Here is an 18,583-nt window from a genome sequence, read left to right on the forward strand (position 1 = left end):
AGAACGTGCTTTGACACGCATACACGGGGAAACCTGTGAGAGCCAGAACTCGGAGGACTGCCTTGCTTTTCCAGGTCTTGCAAGTTTTCCACCTTTGACAGGGTCCAGTCACCACTTTCCTATTGCTCTCTATTTAGTGGAAAATATTTGAGTTTTCCTTCTGTGACAGGTTTCTGTCTTACACAGGTTCTGGCTTTCACAGGTTTTACTGTATTTAGACTAAAAGTCTGTTTAACAACTTTGATTTACTACTCCATGGATGGATATATGTTGGAGGATAGTCTTAGATTGCAGATTTGATGTGTGTCTGGTTACTAACAAGGTTCCATCCCCCACAGCATTTGACCAGTTGCTGTTGAGTTGATGCCAACTCATGGCAACCCCATACATGTCAAACTGTGCTCCACAGGGATTTCAATGGTTGATTTTTTGGAAGCAGGACTTTCTTCCAAGGTGCCTCTGGGTAGACGCAAACCTTAAGCCTTTTGGTTAGCAGCCAAGCATGTTAACCATTTGCACCACCCAGGGACTCCTTCTTCCTCTATATACTATGGTACATATTAAAAAAAAATTAGTACATATTATATATTAGTACAAAACTTTCGTACTTAGTAGACTATGACATCTGCATAAAAGCAATAAAGTTAATATCTCAGCCAATAAGCCAGAAAATCTTATGCTGCGGGAAGGTGCAGTTTTTGCTGTGCTGCTCAGACAATAGTATAGTTTTCTTTCACACCATGCATTTGTTCCCCTTTGACTTAATCATGGGATGTGCCTGGTATTTTCTTTAACACGAACTATTTTAAGGGTAAATTTTATTCCTAAATGTCTTTGGATTCATCCTATTAATTAAAATAAACTCTGTCAGCCATCTCATCAGTCTTCTCCCAGATTAGGAGCTTCTCCGCGCAGAGACCCTGTGTCCAAAGAACTTGCTCCGCTCCTGGCACTGCTTTCTTGGTGGTATGAGGTCCCCCTGTCTCTCTGCTTGCTTCTCTCTTTTATATCTCAAGAGATTGCCTCAAGACACAATCCAATCTTGTAGACTGAGTGCTACCTCACTAACACAACTGCAGCCCATCCTCCCTCATTAACAGCATGGAAGCAGAATTTACAACATACAGAAAAATCACACAATACTGGGAATCATGGCCCAGCCCAATTGATACGCACATTTTTGGGGGGACGTAATTCAGTCCATGACACCCTGAAACTATCAGTGTAAAATAATATACGATTATCATTTTCAAAGACTTTTCTGCTTTTATTGAAATGAAAAAAAAAAAATTTATTGAGCACCTACTAGATTGCTTATTATATAGTCCAGTTCGTTTGTCCAAAACAGACTATCACTGCCCCAGATTATTTTCTCTTTTTGTGTGTATGTGTGTGTTTGATGATCTTTATTTAGGTTAGTTTGCCTTTAAAGTGGCTTGGAGGAGTCTCATCTACTTTTCTTCAGTTGGCTTGTATTATAAAGCATCTCTGAAAGCAGACACAGCAATCCCAGGTATGTCAGAAGTCTTTCTTCTCTGAAGACACTTTAAGATTCGTTTTCTCAAGAGGGACTGCTTTCTTCATTCAGGGAGGACTTTGGAGTATAAAAATGGAACAGAGAGTTTCAAACAGTTGTGCACAAACTGTACTTTGGTCTCTAGAATTCTTTGTCCTTAGGAATTAAATCTGTCTACTAGTTACGTTCTTCATGGGTTAGCTTATCTTAAAAAAAAAATGGCAAGAAAGCTTTCCTGTGCTTTGGGTAGGAGACAAATTTGCTTTCGTAAAATTTGTGGCTGAGGAAAGCAGCCAGGGCCTGGCTGAAGAAGACATATGTTACCACCAGCCACCAAGTTATGTTGTGGAACCCAAAGGTGACGGCCATGGAAATGTAGATCATCAGCTCTGCTAAATAGTTAGGGGAAGAAACATATTCAAACCAGTCTCCAAAAGGAATGCTGTGGTTACAGTGAATGACCACTCCTGAAATTGAGAAAAAAATTTCATTAGCATAAATTTGAAAAGTTTTACCACTTCACTCCCAAAATAATTTATAAAAGCTCTTATTTAGAAAAGAGTTCCACACATCTGTGCGCAAACCACCATCCTGTCTCATACTTCCATTGTCAGCCTTCTACATATTAAAAGTCACAGACTTAGGTTACAATATCAACTATTAATAAAGCACAAAAAAGGAAAGCCCGTTTACCTAGCAATCCTCAAAACTTGTAATTAAAGAGCACAGACTCTGGAGCCAGACTGAACGGGTTCAAATCCTCATTCTACCATTTACCAGCTGTGTAACCTTAGATAAATTACTTCATCTCTCTATGCCTCAATTTCAGCATCTGTAAAATGAAGATAAGATTGTACCCAACTCATGTGGGCCTTGTGAAGCTGTACATAGAGCACTCAGAACAGGGCCAAGCACAAAGTAAGCACTCGATAAATGCTACGTATTATTATTTCATTTTTAACATTTCAAAAAGCCTAATAAAAAAACCACACCTGAGATAAATCACCACACATTAACTAACAGTCTAGCTTTTTTTGCTTTGACCAGACTGATGCTAACTCAGCAGGTAACACTAGCTCTCACAGGCTGATCAGACACACCTGGGCCCGGCAGGCCCCAACGTGTGGGCACAGAACAGAATCATGGATTGTCAGGCTAAATGGCACCAGAGACAGCTTTCAGTATAACTCTCTGATTTTCAGATAGGAAGATCAAGAGAGGTGTCTATTTGATCCATTTGACAAATAAGACAACTAATTAGGGCAGGAAGGAAAAGAATGAAGAAACATGGACAACTAACTTCTGAGGGTTGAAGTCCACACGCAGTGGATCTAAAAGACATCTTACCTGCTTTGTTTTTCCTGAGATTGCTGAGAATTACGTGGCACTTATACTGATGGGCAGATGACCAGACGAACATCAGCATTCCAAGGATATGGAACCACCGCGCTTGCATCAATAGATTCTTCCCTATTACATAGACTATGGAAATAGGAATTACCTCATTAGCCAACTGCAAAAATTCAGCTCAAGGGATTAAAAGAGCATCAAGTCACTTAGCAGTAGAACCTAAATTACCCACTAATTCTGTTCCTTATGATTAGGAAATTATCCCGATATAACTTCCCAAGTACAGAGAACATCAAGAACACCATCCCTCTGGACAATGGAAATAAGCTCCCTAGCTGTGGGCAGCTTCAGTGGCCCCTGGTAGAGAATTCCATATGTTCTCTTGCTCCTTCAAACGCTTCAAGCACACACTTCAGCTCTGGATTCTCCTCTCATGATCTATGTATACTTGTAGACTGAGACTACATTGTGTTTCTATTTCTAAGCCTGATTTTAAGTTTTCTCTTTTACATTCTACTGTCTGGAAAACACTTTCTAAAGAAAACTCTCCCTGAGCTACCATCCTAAACCATTGCTAGGGGAACCCTGGATGCAGAGGGCTGACTATACTGGCTCTGGCCAATGAAGTAAATTGCTGGTGGAAAACGTTAAGGGTGGGCTTCTCAAAAAGAGGATAAATGTAAACTGCTAAATAAAAAGTAAAACAGTATCCCTTTCTCATTAGAGAGAACCTAGTCAGAGAGGTTCAGTTTCAGGAGTAGAAACTCTCCAAGTATCATCTTTCTCTTTCTTCTCCAGCTACCAGGAAGAAGGAAAGAATGCAGGCCATCCAAGGACCTGAGGAGCAAACCACTGAGCATCAGAAAAACAAACGAAGGACTTCCCTAAGATCAGCAGGAAGCAGTGAGGCTAGTCAGGGTCTTGACTGAAGCAACAAAGTTGTCCACAGACAATGGGGAAGAGTCCAAGGCCTTAGAAGCAAGAGGGAGACCCTATCTGATTCAAGTAAAAGAAGCAAAGTCTCATTCTATTCCATACAGGTACCTAGAGATAGAACACAGCTGATAACAGCTGATGACTAAAGAGAATCCAGAGTTCCTGGGTGGTGTAAAGGATTAACAGCTTTGCCGCCAAAAGAAAGGTTGGAGGTTGGAGTCCATCCGGATGTACCTCGAAAGAAAGTCCTGACAATCTACTTTCAAAAAAATCAGCATCGAAAACCCTATGGAGCACAGTGCTACTTTAACACGTGGGGTCTCCATGAGTCAGAGTTGACTTGATGGCAATTGTTTTTTAAATCTATATAATATTTAATTATTCATTTATAAATCAATTGTTTACTGAGTGTCTATTGGGCCTAGAACTGTTATAGGCACAAGGTAGAGTGCAGCAAATAAGTCAGGCAAGATTCCTGGTCTCATGAAGCTTACATTCTAGTGGCAAGAGGCAGAGACATATAAACAAATTGATAAATGAGGTAGTTTCAGCTAAAGATAGTACTCTGAAGAAAGGAAAATAGAACAACATAAGGGAGGATGAGTGGAGGTAAACCCTTGATGGAAGGGACATTTGGCCTGAGACTTGAACAGAGGAGACTTATGAAGATCTGGGCAGTTTATTCTTTTGTTCTTTCTTTTCACTTTCACAATAATATGTGAAATCAATATGTATACCTAATTTCCACAGGAAAGTGGGAGGCTCAAAGAGGTTAAATTAAGTCAGAATGCAGACTTGGGCCTGTCTGCCTCCCAAACCTTTCTATCTTTGCTGCCGGTAAATGCCCCAATGCGATCTCTCTCAATGAATTATTGAGACCAGCTCTTCCCCTATCACCCCAAGTAACCCCAGATGACTTCTTGAAGCTCAAGTGGGTGAAATTAAAAAAACAGCTTCAGAAGGGAGTATCTAGAAAGGTGCTTTGACTATCTACATACGAGGAAAGGCAGAAGTTCAAGACCAGACACCAGAAGAAATTCTAGGAGACACATATAATACCAAAAGAAACTAATAGATTGAAAACTAGTGAGTTACCGAAGTGCTTCGGAAAATTCCTTCTGAGTGGAAAACTGTTCACCAGAAATGACAGCTCAAACCATGATACTGAGCTGAAAATGTGAATGCCACTGCAGAGAGACCAGGGAATGGAATTGAGTTCAGAGGAACTAGGTGGAAAGATTTGAGCTGAGTGACCACAGCCAATAAATGATTCATGAATTGAGAAAGACTGTTGATAAATTGTACTTTAAAATCATTCCTCAAACCAGAGACCTTAGGTTGTACCACAGCAACAGAGAGAGGACTTTCAAGAGGCACTCTGACACTGAAATCAAACCTAAGGAGGAAGCTCACTGCAGTGTTGGAAATAGCTAGCCCTCCATCTCAGTTTACATGGGTGGACAGGGCTGCTTTAGAAAACATAGAGCCTTGGACTTTGAGAAGATAGTCACGGAAGGCCTGTCTGGGCTGATGGATATTAAGGCTGCCAGGCCATGTTTACCTCAACACTAAAAACTCATTTCAATCACCCAAATTATTTGGATTCTTTGTATTAAGCATTTACTGTTTTTTCTAAAGGGATAGTTGTTATTTTAGATAAAAAAAACAACTGACCCTTTCAAAAAAAAAAAAACCTGCATTTCCTTCTTATAAACCAAGGTCATGATTTTGCTTCCCTCTTCCTGACTAGTAAGAGTTTAGGATGTTAAGACATCATTTTCATTTGCCACACTACTGTTTTGTCTTTTCCGTTCAGGTAGCCTCACCTGAAGAAAAGATCTGTTATCATGGGAGCAATCACAAGACAAAATGGCTCCCTACTCCCTCTTCAAATCAAGTGTTCACCACAACCCCAGCCCAACCAACTTCTTTTCTCATTTTCTATGATTTAACCCTGCACCACAACTTTCCCTCCGTCATCTTCGCAAGTCCCATCCCCCTCCCCAGGCACCCCAGACACCCCAGATGAGGCAACTTTTTGCTGACCCTTTCTCGTATTCTTGGGTGCTTCCTGCTTCCTATTCAACTCTTTACCAGCTTCTCTTCCTCTCCAGACTAACCCCAATAACTTCAGGAAACCTCAAATCCTATTTCTTCATCCTAGATGGAGCTTCCTGAATACTCTGCACTTTACTATCTTTATTGAAGGCATTACTTACTGCTTATGTCTCTAAGGTTTTGAAGTAATGGTTACTGTATATGTCCTTGAGTATGTTGACTTTAAAAAAAAAATCTACTATTAGAGTCTAAACTCCTGACAGGCAAAGTAGATGAGTACTGCTTCCTACTTTGAAACTTCTCACAAGCACTGTTTTTTTTTTTTTTTCCATAATGGTTAGTGGAGCATTTTGCCTGAAGAGTGCCTCATACACCCTGTGGCTCAACTAACAAACCCACAGCTCCTGGACTGACAGTGACCACTCACCATTCCTGCCATCCAATGGCACTTGGCTCAGCACAGTGAGGCCGATGAGGACATAGTAAACAAGTCCAAAACAGTACTGCACGATATTAATCGTGGCATTGGAGAAGACACTGATGTAGAAGCACTCGAAGAGTCTTCGCAAGCTATGCAGCCACAGAAATACCAATACTAAGAACGCGGACAGCGCCGGCTCACCTCCTACAATTCAGAATGCAACACGTTCAGCATCTCTTTGCTACAGCCAATTGAAAGTTATGCTTTTCCCTACCAATAAACAGAGTACGAAGTAAGATTAGAGTTAGGAAAGGGTGCTAGAAATCAACTAGTTTAATGCCTACCCTTTTTTTTTTTTTTTTAGCAATAAGGAAACGGGCCAAGTAAAGCCAAGGAATTTGGCTCAAGTTTACACTCTAAGTTAGTGACAGAGGTGGGATAAACCCAGGTCCTTTGACTACGTTATCATGTGAGAGTCTCCCAAGCTAGGTGGACTTCACTAGTAAGGGTCTGTACACTCTGGTTCCTGGCACTAATAAGTCAAACCCATTGCTGCCGGGTCAATTTCGACTCATGGCAACCCATGTGTTACAGAGTAGAATCATTCCATGGGGTTTTCTTGGCTGTAAGGCATACAGCGACAATAATCTTTACAGGGAGTTACTGGGTGGTGCAATACGTCAAGTGCTTGACTACTAGCCAAAAGGTCGGCGGTTTGAACCTACTCAGAAGCACTTCGGGAGGCAGGCCTGGCGATCTGCTTCTGAAACGCTTTGAAGCAGTTCTTCTCTGCACATATGCAGTTGCCATGAGTCAGAATTGACTTGACGGAAAATAACAACAGCAATTTTTACCAAAGCAGACTGCAAACCATTTACTCCACCCAGGGACCTCAATAAACAAAAAAACCCCATTGCCGTCGAGTCAATTCTGACTCATAGCCACCCTATAGGACAGAGTAGAGCTGTCCCATAGAGTTTCCAAGGAGCACCTGGTGGATAAACTGCCAACCTTTTTGGTTTGCAGTCGTAGCACTTAACCAATATGCCACCACGGACCTCAATAGCCAGATGCAAATAGTACAAGTTTCTGGATGACCTCTGAACAATCCCACCTGGTAGGATCACCAAAGCTTGGGAGACAAGAGACACAGGCACCCACAGAGGCAGAGAGTGAGACAGGAACAGAAACAGGGAGAGCCATACATTTCTTTCCATATTTAAAAAAAAAATTGTATTTTTGTGGGTGACAGTAACTCTTGAGATCTGCCTTCCCACCTGTCTTTCACCTCTCTTCCTCACAATAAGTCAGAAGAAAGGCTAGTTTTTTAAAATACTATAAAACATAGTTTAAAAAAAAAAATGAGTATGTATATGCTGTTAGTTGCCTTCAAGTGGATTCCAACTCATGGTGACCCCATGTGTGTATATGTACACACACACACACACACACACAGAGGAGTCCCTGGGTGTGCAAATGGTTAACTGCTTGACTACTAACCAAAAGGTTGGCGGTTCAAGCCACTCAGAGGCACCTCGGAAGACAGGCCTGGAGATCTGCTTCCGAAAGTTTACAGCCTTCAAAACTCTATGAAGCAGCTCTACTCTGCAAACATGAGGTCGCCATGAGTTGGAATCGACTCCATAGGAACTAACTACAACAACATATACACACATATGTACCTACACACACATACTTATTTGTCATGAGGATACAGTTAAAGGATTTTTACAAACTAAACCCACTTACCCTAACCATATAATCAGCACCCAGATCAAGAAACAGGACATGACCAGCACCCCTTTGTGTTCCCTTTTAATCACCACTCCCTGCCTCCCAAACCCTCGAATGTAGCCCCCTACACTGACTTTTATCAGCCCAGATTAGATTGGCCTGTTTTGATCATTTTTTGTAAATTAAAACCTACCTTTAACTCTCCAGGAATAGATTACAGCAACAAACCAACCAAATAAAACCTCTTACAACCAATCCTCCAAATAGCACAACCTGCCCCACAGTAAACAAAGGAAGATATATAGTTCACATTAGTGTCAAGAGGGATTCTGTGAGGTATCCTTCCCTCCCAAAGAGGATGTGCATGGGCATGAAACAAGTTCTTCTGATTATACAGAAAAGATTATTCCGAGGGAGCCAATGGTTGGGCTGTTGGAAAACAGAAGAATTTGTTTCTAATTCTGCTCCTCACACGCTGCCTAACCTTAGTTTTGGCCATTTCATGTTCTTTACCCTCAATGCCTTATTTTAAACATTGTTCTAAGTATCCTTCATCTGAGGCAGAGTGAAGCAAACTTAAAGTCTATTTTATCAACCACTATTTACAGTGAACTTTCTTATATAACCAAATCCTCACAGCGTAACAAACCTTTTTACATGTTTACCAAAGAAGTAATTTTCCACCAAATTTCTGGAGTTCTGAGATATGATTTTGGTTGGAACTACAGAAATGATAAATGTTTCAAGGCAAACCTGAGGGATCTTAAAAGCTTTTTCCCATAAGTGTAAAGGCTTCTTTATAAATTTATCAACAGCACTAAAAATATCAGAGGGAGAACAGCCAGTCTGGACAAAGTACTGTGCCCATGGAGAAGATAGGAGACCAAGTGCTAGCTAACCCTTGGCTCTGCCATCTTCTCAGTGAAGGACTTGGGCATAGCCCCTTGGCCATTCCTCTATGAATCATGCAAAACTTGTTCTGCTCTCGCCTTCCTCTTGCTAGGCCCAGTGGGGAGGAGGCTGAGAGTGGCTGGGAAACACCCAGAACAGCTTCCCTGCAGACAGGAAGGACAGGCCCAGGATGCATTGGTTATAGTTAGCCAGGAGAGTTGTTACCTTCGAACTGGGAAGCCCCAAGAATTCTGAGCAAACCATGAAGCCAGTTTGGAAAAGGTGCTCCCAGAAACAGAGATTGAATAAGGCACCAAAGCAGAAAGCCATTCCACACTACTGAGATGATATAGAAATGTGAAAAATACCTGTAAAAGGAAAACAATAATCAGGGTAATAACAACAGCAAAAAACCAAACCCATTGTGTCCCGCAGATTTCAGCTCAAGCAACCCCAGGTGTTATGGAATAGAACTGCTCCATAGGGTTTTCTTGGCTGTAAGACCTGGTGGCACAGTGGTTAAGGGCTATCGCTGCTAACCCAAAGGGTGGCAGTTCGAATCTAGCAGCTATTCCTTGGAAACCCTACGGGGCAGTTCTGCTCTGTCCTATAGGGTCACTATGAGTTGTAACCAACTCCATGGCACCTAACAACAGCAATCTCTATGGAAGTCTACTGCAAGGCCTTTCTTCTGTAGCACTGCTGGTGGGTTCAAACTGCCAACCTTTAGGTTAGCAGCCAAGAACAAACCATTTGCGCCACTCAAACCATTATGCAGGAAGATTATTTTTAGTTTTCCTATCTGATTTCCCCCATTTCCAAATTTTTTAAATTTCCTTTCAAATGATGGGACCAGTTAACTCATAGGAAAAAGAGGGCCTCTCTGAGTTGAATAAGAACAAAGCTGCCTTGATAAACTTAGGCTGAGGGTCAATTAGCAATCTCTCTTGTCTCTAGATAAGGAGCCCTGGTGGCACAGAGGTTAAGCACAGGGCTGTTAACTGAAGGGTCAGTGGTTTGAACCCACAAGCCACTCCCCAGGAGAAAGATGTGGCAGTCTGCTTCCATAAATATTTACAGCCTTGGAAACCCTATGAGAAAGTTCTACTCTGTGCTGTAGGGTTGCTATGAGTCAGAATCAACGGCAAGTGGGGTTTCCTTATCTCTGGGTAACAAGACTGGGCTCAAGTTCCAAAGAAGGGACCACAGGATCAGGCAGAGAGCACAACCTAGATTGTGCTAACTCAAATCCAATCTGTGAAAGATTTCTACATCCCAGGCAATATTACAGCAATAGCCACACAACTGTTACACAAGATTTGCACAACCACAGAGGAAACCTTAAAGGTTTTCTAATGCAGTGTTTTTCTAAATTGTATTGATTATGGGTAATTTTTATCCTAACATGACAAATGTAATAGTCATAAAACTAGGTATCAACTTCATTGGTTATAGTTCTCAGACAACAGCGGTCGCTATTTTGCAGTTAACGAATTCACAAATTAAATAAAAAACAAACCCACAAAACCAATAACTTTCAGATAGTCAACGTTAGTTTAATGTAAAAGATGATGTTAATTTGCTGAAACAAAATCACCTAATAGCGCACAAAGGCTATGGCACAGGTTCTTTGGAAGCCCCTTTACTTGCATTTCCTCGTGATTTTTCTCTGTTTAAACCAACTGAAAGCCTTGCAGCCTTGCTGATCCTACAGCGTGCTTGAGGTCATTTGGCCTTCCCTGGGGTATCATGTTTATTTGTTTTCTCATTAGCCCGTGACAATGAACGTAAGAGGACCTGGAGCCAAAAGAGGAGTAAACACAAACTCAGCTGTTCCTCTAGATGATCCAGAATACGCTTATAAGAGAACTCTACAGACCCCTAAACCATAGCTCCCCACTTCTATCCCTGGAGCCGCCCTCTCTGGCCAAACAGAACAAGGCTAATTTTTAATTCCATACAACAGCTCTTAAATTATTTGATGACAGCCCTGCTGTTATTTGTGATGCTGATTGTCTCCAGACTCAAGAGCCTATTTTCAAGTGTCAGGATCTACCCCCTTGGCTGCTGACCTCTGTTTGCACTCCAGGGTCTTCTTAAGACACAGTTCCCAGAACTGAGCCCAGGTCTGATCCAAGCAGACAAAGCAGAGTGGAAGTCAGCAGCACCTTGCTCTGCAGGTTCCCATGGAAAGGGGAGGGGCTGGCATCTGAGAAGCAACTTCTGGGCCAGCCACTTCATCTACTTAATTTTTTCACAAATATTTATTGAGCACTTAGAATGTGCCAGGCAATGCTCTAGTAGCTGGGGGCATAGCAGGGAGCAAACAGAACATGTTCTTGCCTTGATGAAGTTTACCTTTCAGGGCAGAGTCAGAGTCAACAACTAAACCTTTAGACACCTAGCACGGTGATGGTGATACAACAGGGTGAGGGGACAGACAGGGAGTGGAAGTAGGGGAGGCTATTCTGGGTGAGTGGTGAAGGATAGGTTCTCTGGGAGCCATATTTGGCTAGAACAAGTAAGCCTTGTGGATTTTGGGGGTAAGATTTCCTACACAGAGGAAAGAACAACCACAAAGACCCTGAGGTGGGTGCATGTCAGGCATGTTCAAGGACAGTAAGTAAAGGATACCTGTGTGACTGGTGTGGAGTAAGGAAGGGTCAAGTGGTAGGAGGGGAGTCAAAGGTGGGTAGGCTGATGACACAGGGTCTTGTAAGGAAGTTGGCTTTTGTTAAGTGTGACAGGGAGTTGTCTGAACAGTGGTGTGACTTGAACTGAGGTTTCTAGTGGCTCAACTATTTTGCACTCAACTGCTAACCCATCCAGTGGTATCATGGAACAAAGGCCTGGTGATCTGCTTCTGTACAGATTACAGCCAAGAAAACTCTATGGAGCAGTTCTACTCTGTAACACATGGGGTCACCATGAGTAGGAATCAACTCCACAGCAATGGGTTTTTTTTGGTGACTTGAACTAGTAAGATGTTTAAAAGAACCCTCTGGCAACTAAATAAGTCCCTTGTGGTGCAAACAGTCAACATGCTCAGTTGCTAACTGCAAGGTTGGAAGTTCAAGTCTGCCCATAGATGACTCAGAAGGAAGGCCAGGAGATCTACTTCTAAAAAACCAGCCATTGAAAACCCTACGGAGCACTGTTCTATTTTGACACACATGAGGTCATTATGATCGGAATTAACTCCGTGGCAACTGATTTGGTTTTGGTTCCTGGCAACCAGGTACAGAATAAATAGCCTAGTGGGTGGGGTGGGGTAGGGGTGCAGAATGGGCCAAGGAGACCAGTTAAGTTTATGTGACTTCATCTTGACAATAGTCTTACAAAGCTTCTGTGGTTATCTTCATGTGGCAGATGAGGAAACAAAGGCTCAGAGTGGTTAGCTAACTTATGAAGGTTGTACAATAAGTGGCAGCATTTGGCTCCGGACTCAACCTTGATGACTCTGAAGTTAACCCTTGCCTACCCTGTGGTACTTTAACGATTGAATTTTTCCGCCTCTGAGATTTAATGGGAAGCTGTTGTGCCACTGACAGTGAGTGCTACCACAAGGCAGGGGCCTTTATGACTGTTTGAAACCAAAGAAACGGGCATGTGCCACAAATTACTGTTTTTACATGCTATTTCGTGAGGTGTTTGAATTTTTGGTAGGGAAAACAGAAATCATGAAAATTTTTCTTTGTTACACATACTTCATATATATCACTAAAGACTTAGTGTAGGCTTATGGGACGGGGAAAGAAAAAAAAATCCATACTACTTAGCAAAAATTCAGACACACGCAATGATTCAGCATGTTTCCATTAATGAAAACACATGGTATCAGCAAAAAACTCAGAGCAGAAAATAATTGGGTCACCAAAGGGTTAAAATCACATCATTGTGGTCCTATTCCCCGGGCTTGCCTAAGCCTGCTCTTCTGGGCCCTCCTTGCCCTATACTGATTCATATCAAGCCTAGAGGTAACCAAATCATTCAAGTGTGTTTTGTACAAGCTGCTAAACCACATCTTGCTGTGTTCTACTTGTGCCATCGTGTTTTTGATTCACAGGCAAATTGTTTTTATACATTCTTTCTCTTTTGTTTTGTTTACTCAATCTCCTTCTGTAGAAAACTTTTCTATTCTTTATACCAAGTCATATCTCTTGCATTTTTAAAAACCTAGCTCAAGCCTCAAAAAGCAGGTATAAAAATTCACTTCCTTCTGTTTTAGATACTAAACTGTCTAAAAAGGCTTTCTAATACAGTGCCTGTCTGCCTTACTGTAATATAAACTCCAAGGAGCCTAGGACAGCTTCTAGCACATGGTCTGCACTCTATAAATACTGGTTCTTATGGACTGACTTGTGTTCCCCCAAAATGTATGTTGTAAACCCTAACCCCTATACCTGTGGTTATAATCCCATCTGGAAATGGGTTTTCTTTGTTATATTAATGTGGGAGGCTTAGTAGAGGGTGTGTCTTGAGTCAATCTCTTGATATATAAAAGAGCCCTTAAGAAGGTAGTTTGGGGAAGATAGACGCTATGTCACATGAAGATCACCATGAGTGTCAAGGAACAGAGGCTGAAAAGAGACAAGGACCTTCCTCCAGAGCAAAAAGAGAAAGACAGCCTTCGCCTAGAGCTAGTGCTCTGAATCAACTTCTGGCCTTGTAAACTGTGAGAAAACAAATTTCTGTTTGTTAAAGCCATCCACTTGTGGTATTTCTGTTACAGCAGCACTAGGTAACTAAGAGGAGCAGTGGTTAAGAGCAGTGGTGCAGTGGTTAAGAGTTCGGCTGTTAACCAAAAAGTCAGCAATTCGAATCACCAGATGCTCCTTGGAAACCCTATGGGACAGTTCTACTCTGTCCTGTACGGTCGTTATGAGTTGGAACCAACTCGATGGCAACAGGTTTTGGTAATTAAGACACTGGTTAAATAGGTGAATGAAAGCAAATGTAAGTATCCCATCCAAACTCACTCACAGAGTAAGCTCTAGAGTCAATCAACAAAATAAACCAAAAACCTCTTTTTTTGGTCATTCATTCAAAAAATATTAAGGGCCTTATCAGTCCAGCACTGGGCTAAAAAAAATAAATATGGCAAATTCCTCATGGGAAGTTCACAGCCTAGAGCAGGGTTCCTAACATTTTTCTGTCACGGACCCCTTTGGCAGTCTGATGTCTCCAAAGCCCAGCTCAATTGCAATGCTTCATACCATTTGGAATTTTTAGGAACAGAAGTGCTTCCATATACATGATGCAAGTCAAGAGTACTATGACCCAGGTTTGTGATCACCCATTTCTTCAGACTTTCTGGGAAATCAAACTCTAGGAACCAAAAGGAAAACAAAAGAAGCAACCATCACCTAAAAATAACCATTCACCAGACAAACGTAATGGAAAGAAAAACATTCCATGAGTTGATGTAAGGTTTTATTCTCGCCTGCCTTAGGAAAACTAATTCCAAACAAAATTACCAAAGGACTCTCTTATGTGCAAAAATGTGACTTACAGCCTCCTATTTAAAATCAGGCTTATTTTCACTTTTAGGAGTACTGTTAAAATTTGCACAAGGAAAAATATTCAACTATAAATATAACTGTCTTAGCTAAGGCCACCCAATACTTCCAAATCTGGATTAACTAAAATATTACTAAATGCCACTACCTGGGGATAAATCCATGCCCAGTGATTCCTTACACGTGGAATAAGATCTTCCCCTTGAGGCATGCCAGCGGTTAAGAGATCCAGGTTTAAATTCCCACTGATTGAGTTCAATTACCATCCACAACACCTACTAGTACTGTGCCACTGGGCAAATGACCTCTTCTGAGCCTCAGTTTGCTCATCTTTAAATGGGAATAATAACATCTCCCTTCTGGGTCTGTTAAAAGGATTAAATGAGGAAAGGCATATACAGCACTAAGCAGTCATCATAAATGTATTAAAAGATCAATAAAATCTCTCCTATGCTATTAACTGCTAATAGCTCCTTGGTCATTAACACTGAGTGCTTATTTTTTTCCTGATGAGAACAGCACATCATTGTCATTGAAGACAATTTGGAAAACACAGAGAAGCATAAAACAGGCTGCAGAATCTTACTTCCACCTCACTCTAACCACCCCTCGTCACATAAAGAAAAGCACAAAATTAAAAAGGCAAGTAATATATATAACTTTTGTTTTGGCCATCAGGCTCTCTTTTGTCTCAATAAAAACACCTTCATTGTTGGCCTGGAGTTGTGTACCTTGTCCAGAACTAAAAGAAATGTTGGTTTAAATTTAGGAAAACAACAACAACAACACAAAAGAAACCAGCGTTTGAACACCATGGGACGGTCTACTCTAGAATTCTGGAAGAAAAAAAAGGGGTAAATTATTTCATAATACTGTATTGTAGAAATTACAAGAAGCCCAAAGAGAACCAACTGTTGTAGTAATGAATAAGGGAAAGGTACCAAGGTTTTTTCTCTGCTGTAATACCACGACATACTTCAGCAGTCACCGCTGGGATACAGGATCCAGAGATGTAGCTGAGTAAGGGAAGGATTTTTAAACGAGTCCTTTAACCCAGCAACACTAGTGGATTCTTTCAAATTTAGAAACTAAATCGTTAGAACTCACATTCTCTAAGAATTTTTTTTTTCACTTTGTAACTTAAAAAAAGTGACAACCTAGGAGTGCCACAGCTAGAAAGTAGGAAAGGAAGTACCGCCATCAAACGTGGTTAAAAATAGGATGACAGGCAATTTCCACTTAAAAGAGCCTCTAAGAATTATGAGCTTTAACTAGTTTGGCTTGCATACTTTCACTTCTTCCCAGAATTTCATTCTCCCTTCTTATTAACCCCTGATCAATCTTTCCCCAAGAGTCGAAAGTGGGGGCTATCTACATTTCAGAAGCCAAGTTACACTTTATCTCCCTGCTGTGCGCAGGTCTGGAGCCCTGCATGAGTTTTAAGCGATAACCCAAGTGTTTTAACACACCAGGAGCCATTATATTTTTCCAGATTCCTTCCAAAATGACTATTTAAGATGCGTCATAAAGATAATTTGATAATTCCTGCCGTCTAGAACTGTGTTTGGCTGACTCTTAACAGCTGCGTTCCGATTTCAAATTAAAAAAGGGGCGGGGGAGGGGAATAGTAATAGATTTCACAACTTCTGAAAGAATTCTATTTAACCCCTGACGTTTTAATCTTTCACTGAAAGAGATGAGCAAATCTAAACTTGTTTATGAAGCCTGTTGAAAGTCAAACGGAGCTTTGGCATCAAGTCGCCTAAAACGTGCCATCTCGAGCCATCTTTTCTGGGGCACCAGCCGAGGAGCGGGTTAGGAGTTTCCGAGCCGCCGAAGGAGGTGGCGCCCTTTGTCCTGAGAGGGTCAGGGAAATAGAGGCGCGAAGGGAGGGCCTGCCTTCATTTCCACAAGTGAGTTCTGGCGAGCTCAAGGTTGGTTATGAGTCTTTAGAGTGGTGGGGAGGGAAGGAGGAGAATTTGGGGGACAAAGAAGACTAACTTGCCCCCTGGTGACCAGGCCTAAATTCGGAGGCGCTGCCATTTTCTCCCAAGGGAAAGGCCACAAGTTCACGTTCCTGGGCCCTCGACAGTGCGTGGGGCTCAGCTCCCTCAGTGTCCGCGGACACTCAGGGCTCTCCGCCCCCAGGGCCAAGAGGCGGAAGCAGGCAGTGCCAGACGGCCGGCATGCCAGCCTCTGCCTCCGGGCCCGTTCTGCGCCGGCAGGCGCCCGCCTCTGCTGCCCCCTGCCGACTGCGCGCTCGGCTCTCTGCGCCTTGGCAGCACGGGTTGGGCCGGGGCGCAGTTACCTCTTGGGGATATCAAAGGCCCGGCACGCGGCTGGGCGCGGCGGCCCCGCGGCCTTGGTTTTCCCATAGCGGATCAGGTACTGGAAAAGCGAGCAGTCCGGGAGCAGGCTGGCCGGCACCAGCTGCAGCAGTAGGGTCACCAGGAAGGCGGTGGCCAGCGTGAGCCACAGCGCGCGCAGCGGGTTCAGCATGGAGAGTTCGGCCCCGGTCCAGGGAGCCATGGCCGGCGCTCCAGGCTTGTGCTGCCAGCCCGCGTAGGCGCTGCTGCTCGCGCGCGGGTCAAAGCCGGGCGGGACGCCGGTGACGTGGCGCAGAGGCGGGGACGCGTCGGACCCCGCCCGAGACTGGCAGCCTGGGGCAGAGGCGCCTTCTAGTAGTACGGGTTAGTGGGGTTGCGTCACGCTGGTCTTGGCTTGTGGTTCTCAGTCCCTCCCTGACATGGTGATCCATGCCTAGATGGAACCTCACAATGTGATTCAACAGAGACAAATAAACCGCGTGTTTGCAGGTCTTCGTTGTAGAATTATTTCCAATGTACATGTACCGCTTTACCCGTTGCCGTATAGTCGATTCCGAGTCATAGGGACCATGTTAGAGAATTTAAAGAATGAGCTCCAGTGACGCAAATGTTAAGCGTTGAGCTGCTGACCCAAACGTTGGCGGCTCCACGGGGAAAGACCTGGCGATCTGCTTCAGTAAAGATTAAAAAGCAAAAAAAAAAAAAAAAAAACCAAACCGGTTGCCACCGAGTCAACTGGGATTCGGTGATCCTACAGGACAGAGAAGAAACCCTGGTGGCGTAGTGGTTAAGTGATACAGCAGCTAACCAAAGGGTCAGCAGTTCGAATCTGCCAGGCGGTCCTTGGAAACTCTATGGGGCAGTTCTATTCTGTCCTATAGGGTCGCTGTGAATCGGAATCAACTCGAGGGCACTGGGTTTGGTTTGGTTTGGTATAGGACAGAATAGAACCGCTCCGCAGGGTTTCCAAGGAGCGGCTGCTGGATTGCAACTGCCGACTTTTGGTGAACCGCTGAGCTCTTAACCACTGCACCAAATTACAGCCTAGGAAACCCTATGGGGCAGTTCTACCCTGTCACATGGGTCGCTATGAGTGAGAATCAGCTCTACCGCAAGCAATAAGGAATTTAACTAAGTTTTTATGGTATATTAACACGTTGGAAGGAGTCCCTGGGTGGTGCAAGTGGTTAAAAGACTAGGCTGTTAACCAAAATTTTGGGGGTTCCAGTCCACCCAAACCCTATGGAACACAGTTCTATTCTGACACACATGGGGTCACCATGCCAATTGAGGGCAACTGGTTTCTTTTTTTAAAAAAAAACATTGGGATGAAGAGTGAGCTAATTATATCAGGTGGACACTTGAGATTGTGTTGGCAACTCTTGTCTGGAGGGGGGATGGGAGGATAGAGAGAGAGGGAAGCCGGCAAAATTGTCAAGAAAGGAGAGACTGAAAGGGCTGACTCAAGAGGGGGAGAGCAAGTGGGAGTAGGGAGTGAGATGTATGTAAACTTATATGTGACAGACTGATTGGATTTGTAAACGTTCACTTGAAGCTTAATAAAAGTTATTGAAAAAAAAAACACATCGGATGGGAAGATAGAGAGGGAAGATGGCAAAATTGGCATGAAACGAGAGACTGAAAGGGCTGACTCAATAGGGGGAGAGCAAGTGGGAGTAGGGAGTAAGATGTATGTAAACTTACATGTGACAGACTGATTGGATGTGTAAATGTTCACTTGAAGCTTAATAAAAGTTAATTAAAAAAACACACACACACATTGGAATGCACGTAGCCATTAACGTGATAAGTATGAAGGCTGTAGAAGCAT

General features: G+C 42.9%; 1 protein-coding gene across 1 annotated transcript; it reads right to left on the reverse strand.

The window, feature by feature from the left end:
* Positions 1 to 1,239: 1,239 nt before the first annotated feature.
* SRD5A3 (steroid 5 alpha-reductase 3) lies at positions 1,240 to 17,005 on the reverse strand. Its single transcript, XM_003415929.4, has 5 exons — positions 16,734 to 17,005; positions 9,132 to 9,274; positions 6,288 to 6,485; positions 2,864 to 2,998; positions 1,240 to 1,983 (listed from the first exon to the last, which is right to left on the reverse strand). The coding sequence occupies exons 1-5, from the start codon at positions 16,952 to 16,954 to the stop codon at positions 1,724 to 1,726; spliced, it is 957 nt and encodes a 318-aa protein (XP_003415977.1). The 5' UTR covers positions 16,955 to 17,005; the 3' UTR covers positions 1,240 to 1,723.
* Between the last annotated feature and the right edge of the window lie 1,578 nt (positions 17,006 to 18,583).

Source organism: Loxodonta africana, chromosome 5 (assembly GCF_030014295.1).
Source record: "Loxodonta africana isolate mLoxAfr1 chromosome 5, mLoxAfr1.hap2, whole genome shotgun sequence".
NCBI classification, from domain to species: domain Eukaryota; kingdom Metazoa; phylum Chordata; class Mammalia; order Proboscidea; family Elephantidae; genus Loxodonta; species Loxodonta africana.

Coding starts and splice junctions, on each gene's coding strand:
- SRD5A3 (XM_003415929.4), bottom strand. CDS start 16,954: ATGGCTCCCTGGACCGGGGCCGAACTCTCCATGCTGAACCCGCTGCGC. Junction 6,486..9,131: donor TGGGGCTTCCCAGTTCGAAG/GTAACAACTCTC, acceptor TCTGAATTGTAG/GAGGTGAGCCGGCGCTGTCC. Junction 2,999..6,287: donor GCCATTGGATGGCAGGAATG/GTGAGTGGTCAC, acceptor CTATTTCCATAG/TCTATGTAATAGGGAAGAAT.